This window comes from Chaetodon trifascialis, chromosome 1 (genome assembly GCF_039877785.1).
Source record: "Chaetodon trifascialis isolate fChaTrf1 chromosome 1, fChaTrf1.hap1, whole genome shotgun sequence".
NCBI lineage: Eukaryota > Metazoa > Chordata > Actinopteri > Chaetodontiformes > Chaetodontidae > Chaetodon > Chaetodon trifascialis.
Genome location: NC_092056.1, coordinates 3063887 through 3081690, shown reverse-complemented (window position 1 = coordinate 3081690; position 17804 = coordinate 3063887). Strand labels below are relative to the sequence as shown.

The 17804-nt window shown below is 45.4% G+C and overlaps 1 protein-coding gene across 2 annotated transcripts in view; it reads left to right on the top strand.

The window, feature by feature from the left end:
• pacsin3 (protein kinase C and casein kinase substrate in neurons 3) overlaps positions 1-17459 on the top strand; it is a 31341-nt gene extending 13882 nt beyond the window's left edge. For both annotated transcript variants that reach the window (XM_070966477.1, XM_070966485.1), the window contains exons 2-10: positions 1069-1169; positions 1950-2106; positions 2634-2869; positions 3082-3237; positions 4286-4461; positions 6369-6489; positions 10958-11100; positions 12656-12825; positions 15395-17459. In XM_070966477.1, coding sequence (XP_070822578.1) covers positions 1116-1169; positions 1950-2106; positions 2634-2869; positions 3082-3237; positions 4286-4461; positions 6369-6489; positions 10958-11100; positions 12656-12825; positions 15395-15510 — 1329 coding nt within the window. In that variant the 5' untranslated portion in view covers positions 1069-1115 and the 3' untranslated portion in view covers positions 15511-17459. The remainder of the gene's footprint in view (positions 1-1068; positions 1170-1949; positions 2107-2633; positions 2870-3081; positions 3238-4285; positions 4462-6368; positions 6490-10957; positions 11101-12655; positions 12826-15394) is intronic.
• The last annotated feature ends 345 nt before the right edge of the window (positions 17460-17804 follow it).

Below are 17804 nucleotides of genomic sequence, written 5' to 3'. Positions count from 1 at the left end.
ATGTGTATAAGCCACTTAAAAATACTAAATGTCATCTCCATTGAAAGCACTCTGCTTTCCAGCTGTTTCATGAGGAAGGAAATACGTTCAGCTCATTTCTTAGAGCTCGAGGATGCACACAGCGAGTCAGGCTGAATGTAAACCTCACTTTTATTTGTTTACAAGAAAACTCCAGCGGGCACCTTTAAGGCGCAGCCTGGGTGGCGGCGGCGGCGGCGGCGGCGGCGTCTTCAGGATGTGCCACGTCCCCCTCCTGTCTTTGCAGAGTTTTAGTTTTGATGAGCATGAAGAGGCAGAAACATCACCCCGTTAAAAATGATTTATATCTGTGAGTTATTGTCAGAGGTGACTCTGCACAAACATTTGCACATCCTCTTTTCTGATGAATGAGATCCATTGTGGATGAGCAGGACTGGCTGATACAGTTTCCCGCCTCAGTAACGCAGCGGATGTGTGAGACAGGGCATCAGTGTTTGTGGGACACTCAGTCCAGTTGTGTGCAGAAGGAAAATTGGGCAGCGATGTGCAGAAATCAGCCCAGTGAGCAGCGAGCAGTGAAGACGCTGTAGCTTCCTGTGCTGAGCTGCAGTTTGCCAGAGGCTGAAACTGCAGAGCTGCAGACAGTGAAGCAGTGAGCGACGCCTCAAACGGAGGGCACGTGCTCTTTTAAAAATGTCTCCATGAAATCATAAAAACCCCCTGACCCCTCTACAAACACTGCATGTTTGTTAGCGTCTCTTCAGTGTGTGTTTATGTGTGTCCTGTGTGCAGCAGATTGTATTGTTTCACTTTTCTTATTTTCAACCCTGATTCCAGAAAAGCTGGGACGCTGTCAGACATAAATGAAACAGAATGTGAAAACCTGCTGATTCCTTTTTGATGTAAACTCATTGGAAACAGCAGAAAGACAACACATTTGTGTTGGAGCCCTTTGAAGTGAATTCTTACAGATCTGATTTTCGGTCAGTAACGGCACTGATTTGCTCGCTCGTGAAAAGCTGATGTGTTGAAAGTTTCCACCTGAAAGCAGCTGTAGGTGATAAATCTATTTTCTCTCTCCGTCCGCAGTCTTTTCTGCAGCCGCCATCATTCTGTGCTGCAAGGCCGACCCCAAAATGTCTTCCAATGGAGACCTCAGCGACCTGGGCAGCTCTGACAGCTTCTGGGAGGTAGAGTGGGAAAACACACACACACACACACACTCTCTCTCATTGCAGTAATGGAAAGAGGAATGATGAATATAAATTATTATCTTGTGCACTGAATTCAGAATACGTGCTCTCACATTAATGGCTGTAGTTTTATTGAAAGCATTCACACTCACACACTGATGGCAGCGAGCTAGCATTATTGCTAACCGCCTGACGTGCTGGTCCGACCATCTGGAGCAAATCGGGGTTCAGTGTTTTGCCCAAGGACACTTCGACTTGGACAGAACCACCAACCCTGTGATTAGTGGACGACCTGCTCTACTTACTGAGCCACAGCCGGCCCGGCTAGCAGTACAAAACCATTTAGCAGCAAACAGCAGATATTATCTCTGCACTTGAATGATTTTACCAGATCAGATACTGCAGTACTACGACTAAGCAGTCAGATGAGGCAGCAACAGTCTGTGGTGTTTGGACAGAGACACGGACACTAATGAGTCCCTGCTGATTGACTGCTGGCTTCACAGGCCTCCATCAGGAAAGACGACCTGCCTTCAACTCCTCTGTCTGTCTGTCTGTCTGTCTGTCTGTCTGTCTGTCTGTCTGTCTGTCTGTCTGTCTGTCTCTTTCTTTCACTCTTATCTCTATTCCAGTCTTCTGTAACTCATCACCGGTCCACTGAACATCCTTAGCGTCTTTTTGCCATGCTCATATTAGCATGCTGCTAACATGCATTGAAGTGGCAGATCAACTCTCCTCTCTGTCCTCAGTCATTGTTTGCGTTGTGTCCCTCTGCAGCCGGGGAACTACAAAAGGACGGTGAAGCGGATCGACGACGGTCACCGGCTCTGTAACGAGCTGGTCAGCTGCTTCCAGGAGAGGGCGAAGATAGAGAAGAGCTACGCTCTGCAGCTGAGCGACTGGGCCAAGAGGTGGAGGAACGTCGTGGAGAAAGGTGAGTTTAGAACGCTGATCAGAGCAGAGATGTGACACCAAACACTAAGTTGTACTTTATGTCTTTTAGGTCTGCAAACAAGCCATTTAGTTTAAGTGAAGCTTCGGGTTTTGCTGCAGCTTCTCTATGAATTAATCCCAGTTTTAACACAAGAAACATTTTTATGAAGCTCCACAAAAGTCTTTTAAGGAAAGCCTTGAAGCTTTGCGACATTAGTTTGTGCTGTGATCAGACTGCAGCGCACTCAAAGATGTCTGTTGAGTTGGAACAAACGTTTTAGTGCTTAACATTAACTTAACTTAAACACTGCTTTTACTGAAGCGATGAGCTTTGATGCTCAAACACTCACTGACTCAGTTTATAGTATATTTCAAAGACTGGCTGGAAATCTCTTCACAATCAAACTAATTGTTCCTTAGAATATGTCTGCAGGTTCATCTCAGCGAGCTCGAACACGGTCGCTGCCTGTTTTTTCGTTTCAAGCTAAATGCTAAGAGCTAACTCCTCTCCCCGCTCTTAACCCTCAGGTCCTCAGTATGGTACTCTGGAGAAAGCGTGGCATGCCTTTATGCAGGCAGCCGACCGGCTCAGCGAGCTGCACCTGGAGCTGCGGGAGCGGCTGGCGGGCGAGGACAGCGAGAAGACGCGCAACTGGCAGAAGGACGCCTTCCACAAGCAGATGATGGGAGGCTTCAAGGAGACCAAGGACGCAGACGACGGCTTCCGCAAAGCACAGAAACCCTGGGTCCGCAAGCTGAAAGAGGTGAGGGCGGTCTGCGGGGGTCTGACTCGGCTGCGATTTATAGTATAAACACGTATATACACGTATAGTTACAGTGACATTTTAACATTCATCTAATATGTTGTCATTGTAAAAATAACACAGGAGCCATGTTTGTTTGTGAACCAATCATGTTTCTGGTGTTAGAATTTTACATCCATTGTGCCAATGTGTGTGTGTGTGTGTGTGTCAAGGTGGAGTCCAGTAAGAAGACCTACCATCAGACCAGGAAGGAGGAGTGGACGGCGGTTACCAGGGAAACGCACGCCAAGGCCGACCCGACCAAGTCACAGGAGGAAGTCCGCAAATACACGGTCCGGGTGGAGCGCTGCAGCCAGGAGGCCGAGAAAGTACAAAGCTGAAACACGCACGCACGCACGCACACACACACACACACACACACACACACACACACACACACATACACACACACACACAGTCCCATGCGTAGCTGCACACACACCAGGCTGGGCGTGTCAGCGAGTCCAGAAAAACATACCTGTGTGTGTGTTTGACTTCTGAAACATGACCGGGCTTGTCTCTTGTCTCGGCTGTTCTGGGCTCTGCAGCGGCTCAGGAGAGGGGAAGCCATGAACCAAAAACAGGGAAATCCTGACACAAACTCGGGATCGCTCGGTCACAGAGCTGTGTCAGGCCACCAGAGGCAACCTAAACAAGCAGCTCTGGACGAGGACATGAAACCAGTATCATGAATCACTGAACAGTGTGGGGAGAAAATACCTGAAAATGTCCTTCAGTTTCAATCAGACACGCCCAGTTTGTGTTCCTGCCACAGACATTAGGGCAGAGGTAACTTCTTAGTTTTCATCAGTCGCTCAGCTGAACGCCCCACAGCCGTTAAGTTACTGCTAACTCAGATCGATCCCTTCCAGCTGCAGGAAATGTGTTGTATTTGTCAGACTGTTGTTGCTATAACTTTGTGTAAACGCTAAGATTTATCAGCCATGTTTAGCCGGAGCCACGCTCTTACTGCTATTGGTGCAAACCACCGCGCCTCCAGCACGTCATCAAGTTAACAACACCGAGCAAGCCGTCAGGTTGAAAGGAAAACCGCACTCTGAGCTAAAAGAGACTGTTAGGACATGTTGTCTCTTAAACAGTTGACATGAAGCATTTTTTTTTAAATGGGAGCTGAGAGGAGTGAAAACATTTCACTCACTGAGATGAAGATGGTTTTAAATTGATTGTAACAGTAGATACAGTCACAGCCTCTCATCAGCAGCTGTAACAGACACCTGAACGTCTCACACGTGTGTGTGTGTGTGTGTGTGTGTGTGTGTGTGTGTGTGTGTGTGTGTGTGTGTGTGTGTGTGTGTGTGTGTGTGTGTGTGTGTGTGTGTGTGTGTGTGTGTGTGTGTGCGCACGTGTGTGTGGCAGGCGAAGGAGCGCTACACGAAGGCCCTGGAGGAGCTGAACCGCTGTAACCCTCGCTACATGGAGGACATGGAGCAGGTGTTCGACCTCACGCAGGAGGCCGAGCGCAAGAGGCTGCGCTTCTTCAAGGAGGTCCTGCTGGACATCCACACACACCTGGACCTGTCCTCCAAAGATGGGTAGGACACACGCACACATACGCACGGGCATCTTAAGAGAAAAGAGGGCGTTTGGTGATTCGTGGTCTGTGACTCAGAACGAAGGCATCCAGAACTGTCGAGGTTTCGATGTGTACACGAGTTAATAGGAAACTCACGTTGTTGTCCATTAACTATCGACCTCTCCTTCTATTTGAACAAGCCACTGTTACCACAGTCACCACGATTGGTAAAGTCCAGCGAGATCTTTGTCCAAATATTGCACAAGGAGCGATCTTTAATTAACTGTGTGAGTTGTGCAGTGATGAGATTTGGAAAAGTCCTCCGGTGGCTTCAACTTGTTTGTCTTTGTTTCTTAAAGATCCACTTAAGCCCAAAACAGTTTAGTCTCCAAAATCAAGTCGGCAGTTCAAGTTGATGAGTGAAGCACAGAGACACTGTCCAGGCTCCTGGTCCAGCCCGACTAATGAAAGACCACCTGCCTCCTCCGGGGACCTCGGTCCAGGCCTGGAGTCCAGCCCTCATTTATGGAGTCTGTCATTACCTGAAGTCACTCACCATGCGTGAGGGCTTCACCAGCTCTTTGTCCCGTGGCCCGTTAAAGGGCACATTTTTTCAAGTCTGCCTTAAAGCGCCTCTCTTACACCCAGACGGACATTTAAAGCGTTTTGCTCACTGTAATGGTTCCTCCTGTCCACGCCGGCTGGATTTTACACGTTAATGTGATTCCCGTCTGTTCGGTGTAGAAATATGTTCTGACTTTAATATGAATCAAGTGGGCATCTGTCGAAGTTCTGTTGAACAGGAGGAATGATGACAGCCACTAAAGAGTGATTCAGAGTACATATGGACAGTATTTTTTTTATAGCAGACTTGGTAAAATGTGAACATACCCATAAAATGAAGCGGTGTCCACATGCTGCCGCTTGTCACAGGCCTGAGGGGTCTTCACTTCTTCGTAATTTGTGTCATTTTAATGAATGTTAAGAGTCCTCAAGAGGTAAAAGTATCCAGCATTTCACAGGAAAAGGCAAAAATTAATGTTAATATTAACATTTTTGTTTTAAATAGTTTCAAATGTAACGTACTGAAGGGCAGTTTAAGAGAAACAGATTACATGAATATCTGCTTATTGTGAATCTGATGCAGCGACACTGAGAAAGTCCTGGAATGCTCCAAAAACACCTGTTTGGAACATTCCACAGGTAAACAGGTTGATCAGTGACAGGTAAGTGTTGAATGCAGTCAGCAGGACTCAAGAGGAACGACGGCCTTCAAACAGCCGTCTGGCATTTAGAAGAAGAAGGTTTGAATGTGGATGAATAGATGCAGGTTTTTCCTTCATATCTTCAGCACAGAACTCATAATCATGACTAGAAAATACACACTTACAATAATCTTATCTGGAATTTAAAGGCCCAGCCCGCAGAATACACACTGTGAGCAGGAACCTGCTGCAGAGTCTAATCCAGTGTATGAACACGAATTCAGCCATCAGAGCAACAAATACCACAAAAAACAAATGTTGACTAAAGGTGCAACTGCGAACTTTTAAAGCTGCAGTGATCAATATGTTGATGTCTACAAAGAATCAAATCAGCTGCTGTCACACTGTGACACAGTTTAACTATCTAATGTCCCCTTCCTCCTCCTCCTCCTCCTCTTCTTCTCTCCTCTGCCTCATTTTATTGGCAGGTGCCATTTGAGTGAATGACTCCTCGTCACTAGATGTTACAGCAGCATGTTATTTTTTTACATTTTTAAATATGTTATGGAAATGTGAAAAATACGGGAAATATATGGGAAATTAGTTCAATGGGGGCAGTGGGAGAGCAGGGTATCTATAAATATGTCACTGTTGACAGGTCTGGTAATGACTTAATTTAGAAGGTGTAGATGTGATGATTGACAGTTGCTTTGTCCAATAGGTTCAAAAGCCTTTACCGGGACCTGGGTCAGACCATCCAAGCAGCCAATGACAGTGAAGATCTCAGATGGTGGAGGAACACCCACGGCCCGGGAATGAGCATGAACTGGCCACAGTTTGAGGTGTGGACGAACACACACACACACACACACACACACACACACACACACACACACACACACACACACACACACACACACACACTTTATCTCAATTCATACGTTGAATTTTTTCTATAACTTAATTCATTCATTTTTTTCTTTGAACAATAAAATAAGAGTACTGTGCAGGACTGCAGTAGTGTTCTGTGTGTGTGTGTGTGTGTGTGTGTGTGTGTGTGTGTGTGTGTGTGTGTGTGTGTGTGTGTGTGTGTGTGTGTGTGTGTGTGTGTGTTTGTGCACTTCGAGAGACAGACTGAATATTAAACAGGCTCCTAATGAAAGCCTTGTTGTGTGACAGAGCTCTGAGTGGGGTCAGGAATGTCTGGCACACACACACACACACACACACACACACACACACACAGGTTTATTTAGTCAGTGGAAATGTACAGGTTTCACCTCAGCTCTTCAGAGCGGCCACTGTGGACAACAGATTCTGGGACACAGAACTACTACTACTCTTTATTTGTTAGCACCTTTCATACAAGAAATGCAGCATTTTTCATTGAGGCAAAGCACCAACGGTTCAGGTTTATGCTAAGCTAACGGTCTCCTGGCTGTAGCTTCATGTTACCTGTACAGAACTGAGAGTAGTGTCGATCTTCTCATCTGACTCTGCACTGGAAATCGAATGAGCTTATTTCTGAAAAAGTCAAAGCTGCTGAGCATGACAAGCTCTCAACCATCTGCAGTTTTGCCTCATGTATGTTGAAAAGCTCAGATTTTCTTGTTGTCTTCTTTACATTTATCTGCTCTGTAGAGCTTTTTTAAAGCTTTCATTTTAAAATATGTGCATCAGTGTTTGCAGCTTCAGTGAGTACTTAGGCTGAATCCCATTTCACCCCTTGGCCCTCCCCCTTGGCCCTCCCCCTCCGTTTTGCGCGTTCACGTGGAGGGGTAGGGGTGTCCCAATTCCCATTATGACGGAGGGGTAGGGGGAAGTGGTAGGGCTATGTACCCCTCCAAATGGAGATTTTTCCGAGGCACACTCCAAACGGAGGGGTACGACAGATTTCGATTTACGAAGTATTTTCTCCATGAATAAAGTTTTAAAATGTACGAAAACCACTTTATTGTCTATTTTAACGTTGTTTCAATGTGTAGTGGTCATTTTCCTCGTAAAAAATCCCCCGAAAAAAATCGATAGTAGTCAAGGCTTCAGTTACGTGGTTACTGTTGCCTGGCTGAATGCCACTAGCGGTGCTCTGTGGGCAGCCCTGATGATAATCTGCAGTGATAACGTTATCAATAATAACTTTGGCAACCTCGCTGCTGGTATTCGGTTACATTGACAGCGTTATGGGATACAACATGCAGGAATGTCATACACAAATCGAATGTGACGGTAGCATTAGCCTGTAACTCCATTGAAGTTGTGTACGAATTGCGACAATCCGTGCTAACATGTTATATGGATGTTGTAACCCAAGTAACATTAATATCACTGGTTTATATGAGATCAGAGATCATGAGATCACAGTTATCCATGTGTCCCAATAGCCCACGCAACAGAGATTACCACAGCGGCAGACGGCATGATTGCCCGAAATCTCCGGCAAACGCTTGTTGCATCTGCCTACATAAGAGGCAGCGGCGACTACTGATGACGTACGCGATTGTCGAAGGGGTGTCCCAATTCGGAGGGGTTGACTTTCGGCCCTACCCCTTGGCACTCTGTTTCAAGGGGCAAGGGACAAGGGGTAGGGTTAAGGGGTAGGGGTAGAAAAGAGAAATGGGATTCACCCTTACAGTCAGAAGCTTTTCCTGGAGGTAGAAATAGAGGAAGAGTGAGACGTCTGCTTTGAGCGTCTTTCTCTAAAATCATTTCCAGAGAGGTTTTGTGAATGCAGCGTCAGGATGATATGACTGATTACGATCAGCTCCACGTAGATATTCCCACACCCTCCTCACTCTCTGCGTTCAGCATGAAAGAGTCGCTGCATTGTTCTATTTTCTGTCCGTAAGAAGATCTGCACACCCAATTGTCAAGTCATAATGGAGATACAATCGTCTGGATTCCTGCCTCCCACCCTCACTTTCATTTTTGGCAGCTACACACTGACTGTGCGTGTGTGTGTGCGCGTGCGTGTGCGCGTGCGTGCGTGCGCGTGTGTGTGTGTGTGTGTGCTGGTCCCGACCTGGATCCTAGAATTTCAAGTCATACAAAAGAGTCGACACATAATACGTAAAAATGTACAAAGTGGAGCACAGAAAGTCTGACTGAAGAGTTCAGATTTGTCTTTTCTCTGCGTTTGATATATAAAAATCAGATGTTGGAAGGTTTGTTCACACTGCAGCTCTTTCAGACCAAGGAGTGTTTGCTCCTTTAGCACAGAATATGTCGGCTGTCGAGTGGCAGCGTATGAGTTCAGAGCTGCAGTGTCGTTCATTTAAGGTCAACAACTGCAGGGAAAGATCGCCAAACACGCGAGGTTTTACAGGCACAAAGAGGCAGATGTTGACATTTGAAACCCAGAACTTCATGTTTTGAAAGATCAGCACAAATCTGTGGAGCTCTCAGCTGTTTCTCTATCTGTTATCAATGGAAGTGAAGGCCAAGTCTCATTTCTATCAGCGAGGGAAGACAAAATAATAGAAACGCCTCTCGGTGCAAGGCGAAACAATTCAACAGCAGCACAAACTCCATCCTCTGAACACCTCTGAAACACTTTCAACAGACACTGAACGTTAGAAACGTTGTGACAGTGGAACTCACAGCTGGGTGTGTTTTGCTGCCAAAGCTTCTCCCCTGACAGGATGAGAGGTTACTGAAACTCTAACTGTTGCTGCTGCTGTGACAAACACGTTAACATTAACACACAAGTTTCACCCTGTTAGGTTTCAGTGTAATGATAAAGAACGTCAGCTGAGGCCTGAACAGAGTGAAGGTTGTGTTTATGGAGGGTCAGTGCTGCACAAACAGCTTAAAGGATCATTCAGCTGTTTTTTGAAACACCTACAGAGCAGGAAGTTGAGACTTTCAGCGTCGTAAACAGTGCGAATCCTTCCTGTAATGACAGCGTGAACTCTGCTTAGCCCCCCCAGTTTCTCCATGACTGAAAAGTAAAGAGAGATGCTGGCAGAGAGAAACGAATCTCTTCTGTCCTCTGAGGAATCTCCCAGCGTTCCCACAGCGCCGCTGACACGCAAACAGAGAGCCATTGTCCCAACATCCACACGCACACACACACACACACACACACACACACACACACACACACACCTCCTGTTGCGCTGATCGTGTGGAGGTTGTTCTGCACTTAGACTGTAAATACCAGTAACTGTACCTCCAGCCTCCTTCTGTCAGCGCCCAGTTATTATGACCGGAGTGAGTCTGTGTTTGTTTTTGTCAGGCCGTGTTCTGATTGGCTCATTGATTATCCACCACAAGGCCACAGCCTTCATTAACCCGCCAGTCAGACACAAAAAGCACACTTACCTTTTGTCTTAGCAGTGTGATTTGAACGAAAAATCCACATCAGGAGTTGTAAAAAGTAAAAGGACTTCATTCAGTTCCTCTTGACTTTGTTGGATTTGTGAGGTTTTTGGAGATAATTGTCACAGCGACTGTTTTTGTTGAGTTTTCACTGTTTTAGACAAGTTTTAATCTTCATTCATTATAATTTTCCAGTTATAAGCACATATATTTAATATTTCTAGAGCAGAAAATGCTGCAGTTTTTCATAGAATTGCAAATCAGTCTGTTATCAGTATTTATTTGCCTCAAACAGCCAGCGTGCCCGCTGTACAAACATTAGCTTTAAGCTAGCTAGCAGAGCGTGTTTGTGTGGCAGCTCGGCCTGACCTCTGAACTCAGCAGGGACTCCTTTTCTTCTCATTATTTCCCTGCAATCTCTCTTCTTTCTCCTCTTGTCTCTGTACATTTATGAAGTAACGCTTCATTCATGAAGCCCCCAGTGCAACATTTTCAACTCATGCAGTCGATTCACACCAGCCCGGGTGAATATGTGTCTTTCCTTTATCTGCAGTCCACCACGTCTCTCTGAACACACAGAGAAATGAACTTGGCCTGTACCTCCACAATTTTCCTCTGAGTTTTGTAAATTCGACTCAGTAAATATAGCTGAAAATTGCAGCCACTAAAAGCAGTGAATGAATTTCCTTTAATTTCCCAAGATCCTCTATGGTCAGAACATAAATGTACTGAGACAAGAGACAAGAGGGAAGAGACGAGCAGGAAACAGCAGGAGGAGGTTTCATGTTATTCACAGGCTGCACTGCCACAAACACACAACAACAAACACAACAGGTGCACAAGTTGACAAGTGCAGGTGAGTCAGCTGACTGACTCGTTAATGTCACGTCAGTATCTGTAAAACGTTTGTAGGACGCAGTGGACATACAAGAAGTCCTGCTTCAGTGATGAGACCAGTTTAAAACCGTGTGTACGTTCTGCTCCTGTTTGCAGGAGTGGTCTCCGGACGCGAGTCGCTCCATCAGCAGGAAGGTGCGAGGCGGACACTCTCAGGACAACGTGGTCACCCTCACCAACATCGTCCCCTCAGGCGGAGACGACGTCCCACCGAGCCCCATCACCGTGGACACCAGCAGGTAAGAGGACGCACCTGCACGTCAGCTGCAGACGAACGATCAGCGTTATTACCACGCTGCATTAAAGGACTGCAGTGTGTGTGTGTGTGTGTGTGTGTGTGTGTGTGTGTGTGTGTGTGTGTGTGTGTGTGTGTGTGTGTGTGTGTGTGTGTGTGTGTGTGTGTGTGTGTGTGTGTGTGTGTGTGTGTGTGTGTGTGTGTGTGTATGTGTGTGTGTGTGTGTGTGTGAGAGTGAGTGTGTGAGTACAGAGACAAGTACAGAGGCAGCGGGTAGTTTAGTTTGTTACCTTGTAGTCACCCTGAGGAGCTAACATCCTGCACACAACACACTTTAATTAGTATCTAGAAACCTGTGTCTGTATGCTGTCCTGTGTGTGTGTGTGTGTGTGTGTGTGTGTGTGTGCGCGCGCATGTGTGTGCGTGCGTGCGTGTGTGTGTGAATTAGAGATGTTGTTACCATATTTAGCCATATTTACCGTATCATGCTCACAACCCCCACAAGCACTTGCACTAAAAAGTCTTTGAAAACTTATTTGAACGTATTTTGAAGGAATTGAGGGACGCCAGCAGGGGTCTCAGACTACCTGTGGACCACTGGCCAGGTTGTTCTCTCCTGGAGGAGACGCTTGAACTCACAGTGGAGAAAAGAAACGCTGCAGAATCATCATCATATCGGTCCACATGTTGAGTAAATCCGCTGAGCTGCGCCTCGCTTGAAAATCAAATGATTGTACTTAAAGAAAAATCTAAATTGCAAAGAAAATTCTAAGAAATATTTGGATATAATCAGAATTCCTAAACTTGTGGATGGCTTCATGAAGTGATCTCAGGTCTGACAGTTGGAGGCCTCTGTATTGTAGCATGCTGCTCTGCTCTGTGCTAGTTCTCCAAAGTGCTAGCACAACACTTGCTAGCACTCAAGAGGGCTAGCAGATGTGCTAATGCTAATGCTGTCCTCCAGTTGTATATAATGTGTCGCCTGCAGCCGGTGTGTGTTGAAATTGGCTGAATATTCAATAAAAACTGTGTTGTGCTTTGCTTCAAGAGTCAATAAACTTATAGTCCAGGACTTTACAGACACCTTGAGTAAATGCATATTGGTTTATTTAGCACATTTTAATGTTGCAGAGGTTTCATTTACAAATCTGTCAAAGGCAAAGTCGCATTTCTTTTGTTCCACTCAGGAAGTGTTTGTTGGTGCTGTGTATTATGTACAGGCAAAAAAGACCAGTTTAAAGCTGATATAAAGTAACTCAGGGAGGTTAAAAATATTGTAGCTGTAACTGTTTTTAAGTTTGTATTTTACCTAATTTAACTTAATTGTATTTGTGCTTGAACAGAGCACACAGTCGATTTCAAAGTAAAGCTTTCAAAGTACCATCACTTCTACTGATGAACGTGTTTATCAGATTTTTCTCTCTCTGATTTGAAACTCGTAATGCTGCATTCAGGTGCAACACGATTTTTCAGAATCATAAGCAGTATTTGGTGGTGGACAGGTGAACCTTTCAGACTGCATGACTCTCTGTCTCTGTGTCCACCTCGTCCTGTCTCAGGGTGAAAGATTATTCGTCAGACTGGTCGGACGACGAAAGTCCTAAGAAGGTGCTGGAGGTGAATGGCGTCGGGGAGGCGGAGGACGAGGAGGATCAGGTAGAGGCGGTGCGAGTCCGAGCGCTCTATGATTACACGGGCCAGGAGGCTGATGAGATCAGCTTTAAAGCAGGTATTAACACTTACTAATGCTGATGGAAGAGAGGCATCACAGGGCGGCATCCATTGTTGGTTTGATTGATCAGTTTTAGTTTGATGAATGCTGTCGTTTCATAAAATGTGCAAAACAGAGTGGAACTTTGATTCTGAAAGGATTGAATGTTAGCTTCCTGAGATTAAGACCAATGAGAGCTTCAGTGTCACTGAAGCAAAGAGGGTGAAGCAGGTTATTCATCAGGACTACTGGCTCAAAGTCATCATGTGAAACTGAAAACTGTGGTGATAAAGAGATGAGAGGTTAAAAACTATTAAAAGCAACACTCCCTCTCAGTTTCTATAGGTTTGTATTGTGTGTGTATACATAAAATCAATACAAACAGGACCTCAGAATAAAACTGAGCCCATTTGTTCTGCTTTTTTCTCCTGAAAGAGTGTTTTGCTCATCACATTGAAGAACCTAAAAGGCAGTTAGCATGAAGATATTTATCAGGATGAAAAAATTGATATCAGCATTGAAACTGATTTGCACATTTTTGTGAAATCACAGCTTTGATGAATCTGAGACCTTTCATCTTTGTCTTATTAAAAAGTTTATTATTAGATGTTTCTGGTCTTCCTGGTCACCTGTGATGCCTCGTTCTAACACATTCACACACACTCATGTCAAACACGTTGTTTCAGACATGATGACCAAACGCAGTCTGACTAATGCAGCGAGGACACACCTGTAAAACACACACCTGTTGGATCCTCCCTCAGTCTGCACGTCAGTCGCTGCTGTGAAGCGCTCAGCTTCTCGCTGGAGGTTCAGTGAACCTCACACAGATGATTGAAAGGTGAAATGAAAGCTGGCCGTCATCTGTGTGTAGAGCACGAAACTGACAAACAGCTTAAAGCTAATTTAACTTCTATTTTTATCTAAAATTCTCTCATTTTATAAAATTATCCTTGTGTGCTTTATTCCTGACTTGAACTGGATCCTAACAATCGTTTCAGATATAATGAAGTGTGTGTGTCTGCTGCAGCTGTGACAGATGTGAAGTGTGAGCAGCTTCACATCTGACGTCTGTTTGAAAATAAAAGCCGCTCCAGTTAGTCAGAGGACTGATGCTTTTATTTTGGTGGAATTGTTTCCTCTTTCAGTTGCAAATAAAAACTTTATTAAATATGTCGTCTCAGCCAAGAACTCAGCCGTTCTTGCTGGAAATAAACCTCTGAGTGGTTTTATCTTCCTGATCCGCTGGAAGCTCTCACATCTGTCTGAATGCTAACTGTGTGTTTCGCTCTCACTGACTTGATGTCATCCACCTGCCGGTCAGGTGATTGATAGATCACTCTCATTAGGTGCACAGTACTCAATGTTTACAAATGTAGTTTTTCCAGTTAAATAAACAGTTTAATCACCTTTAATCACCTGATCTGTGTGTTAGCAGTCTCTCTGTGAACACTGAGTCTTCTGATGCCTGAAGGTTATGATGTCTATATTGTCCTCACTGACTGCAAACTCGTCTCCTGTGGTGAAATCTGCCGTTTGATTGGAATATAAGACGCCGTTGTGCTTCGTGTGGACACACTGTAAGACAGGACCCTCGTGGACCTCGTCACTGTAATGAAACTGTCCCACACTGTGCTGTTTGTTTCTGTTCATAGACTCTCAGTATAAAACATCCCAGACGGCCCGTGTGTTGTGTTCACTGCCTCTGAAGAGGAAGAAATCTCATTCTTGTGCTCTGTTTTTCCACCGGCATCAGACCTTTGAGGGAAAACAGCTGCTGCTTTACACCAATATATTTCTGATCATGCACCCAATCAAAAGCCTCTCCTGCAGGTCTTCCTCACATCGCTCTGTAGCAGGAGGCAGAGTTATGTTCATATTAATCTGTGAAGTGTGTGATGTGTATCTCCACATCATTCATTTATTAAAAAACAAACAAAAAACCGTCTGAGATATGTAGCATATAGCTAACTCTTACAGAGACCAATGAGAACAATACACAGGAGTCGCACAAAGTACCATGGGAATAAAATGGATTGTTTTTAGTGTGTTTGTTGTCCCACCAGGGAAGGAAATGTGTTTTTGTCCCACTGAATAAGACAGTAAAGTCCTCTTTGGGTTGATGAGAGTGCTGAGGCTGCAGATCTGATTAAGTCCGGCACAGCTCCAGAAATGTAGATGCATGGGGTTTGTCCTTCTGATAAGACACGAGAAGCGGGACTGAACCATAATAAAAGAGGCTGAAAAGCTCTGCGGAGCTGCAGAGACCGTGGTAACGCTCAGGTCTGGGTGGGGATGCACTCAGCAGGTTGGCCCTGGTTGGCCAGGCTGACTCTGGAGCTTTAGTCCGTCCTCTGCAGGTGGTTGTGCCTCCTGGGGGTAGAGGGACGCTGAACTAATGGGACCTGATGGGACCTCAGAGGGAGACACCTTAGTTTGGAAAAGCTTAGCAAAGGTCAGCTCTGCTTATCCTGAACCGGGAGCAGATGACTGATAACCGAGGACAGGTGGCGTCTTCGCCTGCGCTGTGATTGTGGTTGTATGAACTCGCTGATGGTGAACTGACTTTCCGCCATCTTCATTCCAGGCGAGGAGCTGCTGAAGCTGGGCGAGGAAGACGAGCAGGGCTGGTGTAAAGGACAGCTGAGCAGCGGCCAGGTCGGCCTCTACCCCGCCAACTACGTCCAGCTGGTTTCTTCCTGATGTCCCGCCCTCTCTGATCACCCAGCCAATGGTACACTCAAGATGCCAGGACCAATCAAAAGCTATTAGTGTTGCCATGTAGACACGCCCTCTGAAACCAGACGGTTTTTGGTTACTGACTGTTAAACTGTTTTTTTTCGTTGTTTTTGAAAAGCAGCCAGTGGAAAAGTCCACTTGTTGTGAAAGGCTGTTGCTCAGCCGGAGGTCGACGACATTGTTGTTTGAAAGAAGCTCAACAGGCAGAGAGACGTCTCTGGAGGCAAAGACTGCAGGACAACATGGACGTAAAGACACGTTGACTTCTGTCCAGTTTTATCAAACTCTGGATTTTGGTTTTCCACTTGCTGACGTTATCTTCAGTCACTAGATTCAGACAGTCATTAATCAAAGAAGACTGGGATGAGCAGACATCAGCAACCACCACGGCTGACTGTGATTGGCTGAAACAACTGTCAGTCAAGCAGACACACCCCCAAAACTTGATTCTTTTTAAAGAAATACTTCGACACTGTTCAGTCACTTTGTCGTTGTGTTAGATGAGAAGATCGAAAAAGCCAGCAGCTGGTTAGCTTAGCTTAGTTTAGCATAAAGACTGGAAGTCTGACAGCCTTTCTTTTGTCTTCACATTGTTCTCATACAGTAGTAATTAATACAGTATCCTGCATACATATCAAGTAGGTACATGTTTGGAAGTGGGAGGATCTAATTCAGGCCACCTGATTGGTTCATGTTTCCCATCGACAGTCTGACGTGACTCAGTGGATCGGATCATCATGACACACTCACGGTTGAATCATCAGACCAAGGGATTAACAGCTGCATTAAAAACGTCCGCTTCACTCATAAAAAGGTGGAGCTTCACGCTTCTGCAAACCTGAAGGCATGATAGGTAACGCAACTCCCAGGGTGCATTTCAGCACGAAACGTCCAATCACAAGCTTCAAACTCTGACGAACGACGTGAACAGCGAGTGGACGCTAAAGATTAGTGTTTAGAGGAGCGAGCCAGGTTAACTGTGTTTAGCCTTTATGCTAAGCTAACCAGCTGCAGGCTGTTGTCTTATATGAAACATAAGAGAGACATTTCAGAGGATTGAGTCTTGGATGCGACATCTAGTGGTCATGAGAGGAACTGCAGCTCTTCATCATCATCCTCAGCTGTGGTGGTTGCTAAAAAAAACAAACCCAGTGAGAGACTGTCCGTGCCTTTTAGTCAGTGAGGCAGAAATGTTGCAGCGCCGCCCAGCTGGTGACCTCCAGTCTGCTCCCAGTGGAGACCAGTAGACCTCCTGTCACCTGGACTTTTTCACTCTGACTCATTTAGCTTCATCGGTATGCTTCGGTTATTTTGTAGATTTTTTTTTAGGTGTGACACTGAATTCACTTTCTTTCCTCCTTTGGTTTTTTAATGTGATAGCTGTATGTTTATATCAAGTCAACTGATTGATTATGGACAGTCTAAGTGTTGCTTCCTGTTCCTTTGAATATTTTTTAAGAATAGCGTTTTTACTGTCAACTCATTTACTTTCTAATTTATTTTCCTCGTTCATTTAGCTTCTTTTAGGCTGACTAAGGCAGGGAGAGTAAAGTTGACTGTTAGATTTGGCTCATTTAACCTGTGGAAGGTGGTCTGTCTGTCTGTCGCTCGTTTGTTCTGCTGTGCTGCATCATGAAGCGCACGCACGTCTGAAATAAGAGATAATATTTTGTGCGGTTTTCGGGTTTTCATGTTTAAGTTTGTGGTTTGTGTGTGAGGGAGCCTCCTCTGTCCTGCTGATCCGAGCCTCGCCTCAGCTAACCCATGTAGACGTCCAAATGATAAGAGAGATGGTAGAGAGAGAAATTAACGCTGCTGTCCTTCTCCTTTGATTCTTTCCTTTTCTTTAAAAGACTGTAACTTGCTCAGTACATGAAGTGGGAGGCAACAATAAAGAGCTTTCTGCAGGTGGATGGTTTGCAGACTTTCTTTTGTCCTCAAATGTGTGTCGAGTTGAGAAGTGGGAGGAATCATTTCAGACCCTTTTCCTGCTTCTGGATGTAGAAGTCCCATTCATATTCCCCATAGAAATGATTCCCATGGTTCAAATGCAGAGGTGCTCCACCTGTGCGTCACATGATGTGGTCTATGGGAAAAATGAGTGGGACTTTGTGCAGCTGTGTGGAGTCTCTGTTTCCCAGGTGAGTCAGCAGGTGTCTCTGCTCTGGGAGGACGAGGCGGTCCACAAGGTTTGACATCGTTTGAGTGACGGTGGTGCCATCTGGTGGAAGGAAGCAGCTGTTTGTAGTCAGGAGGTG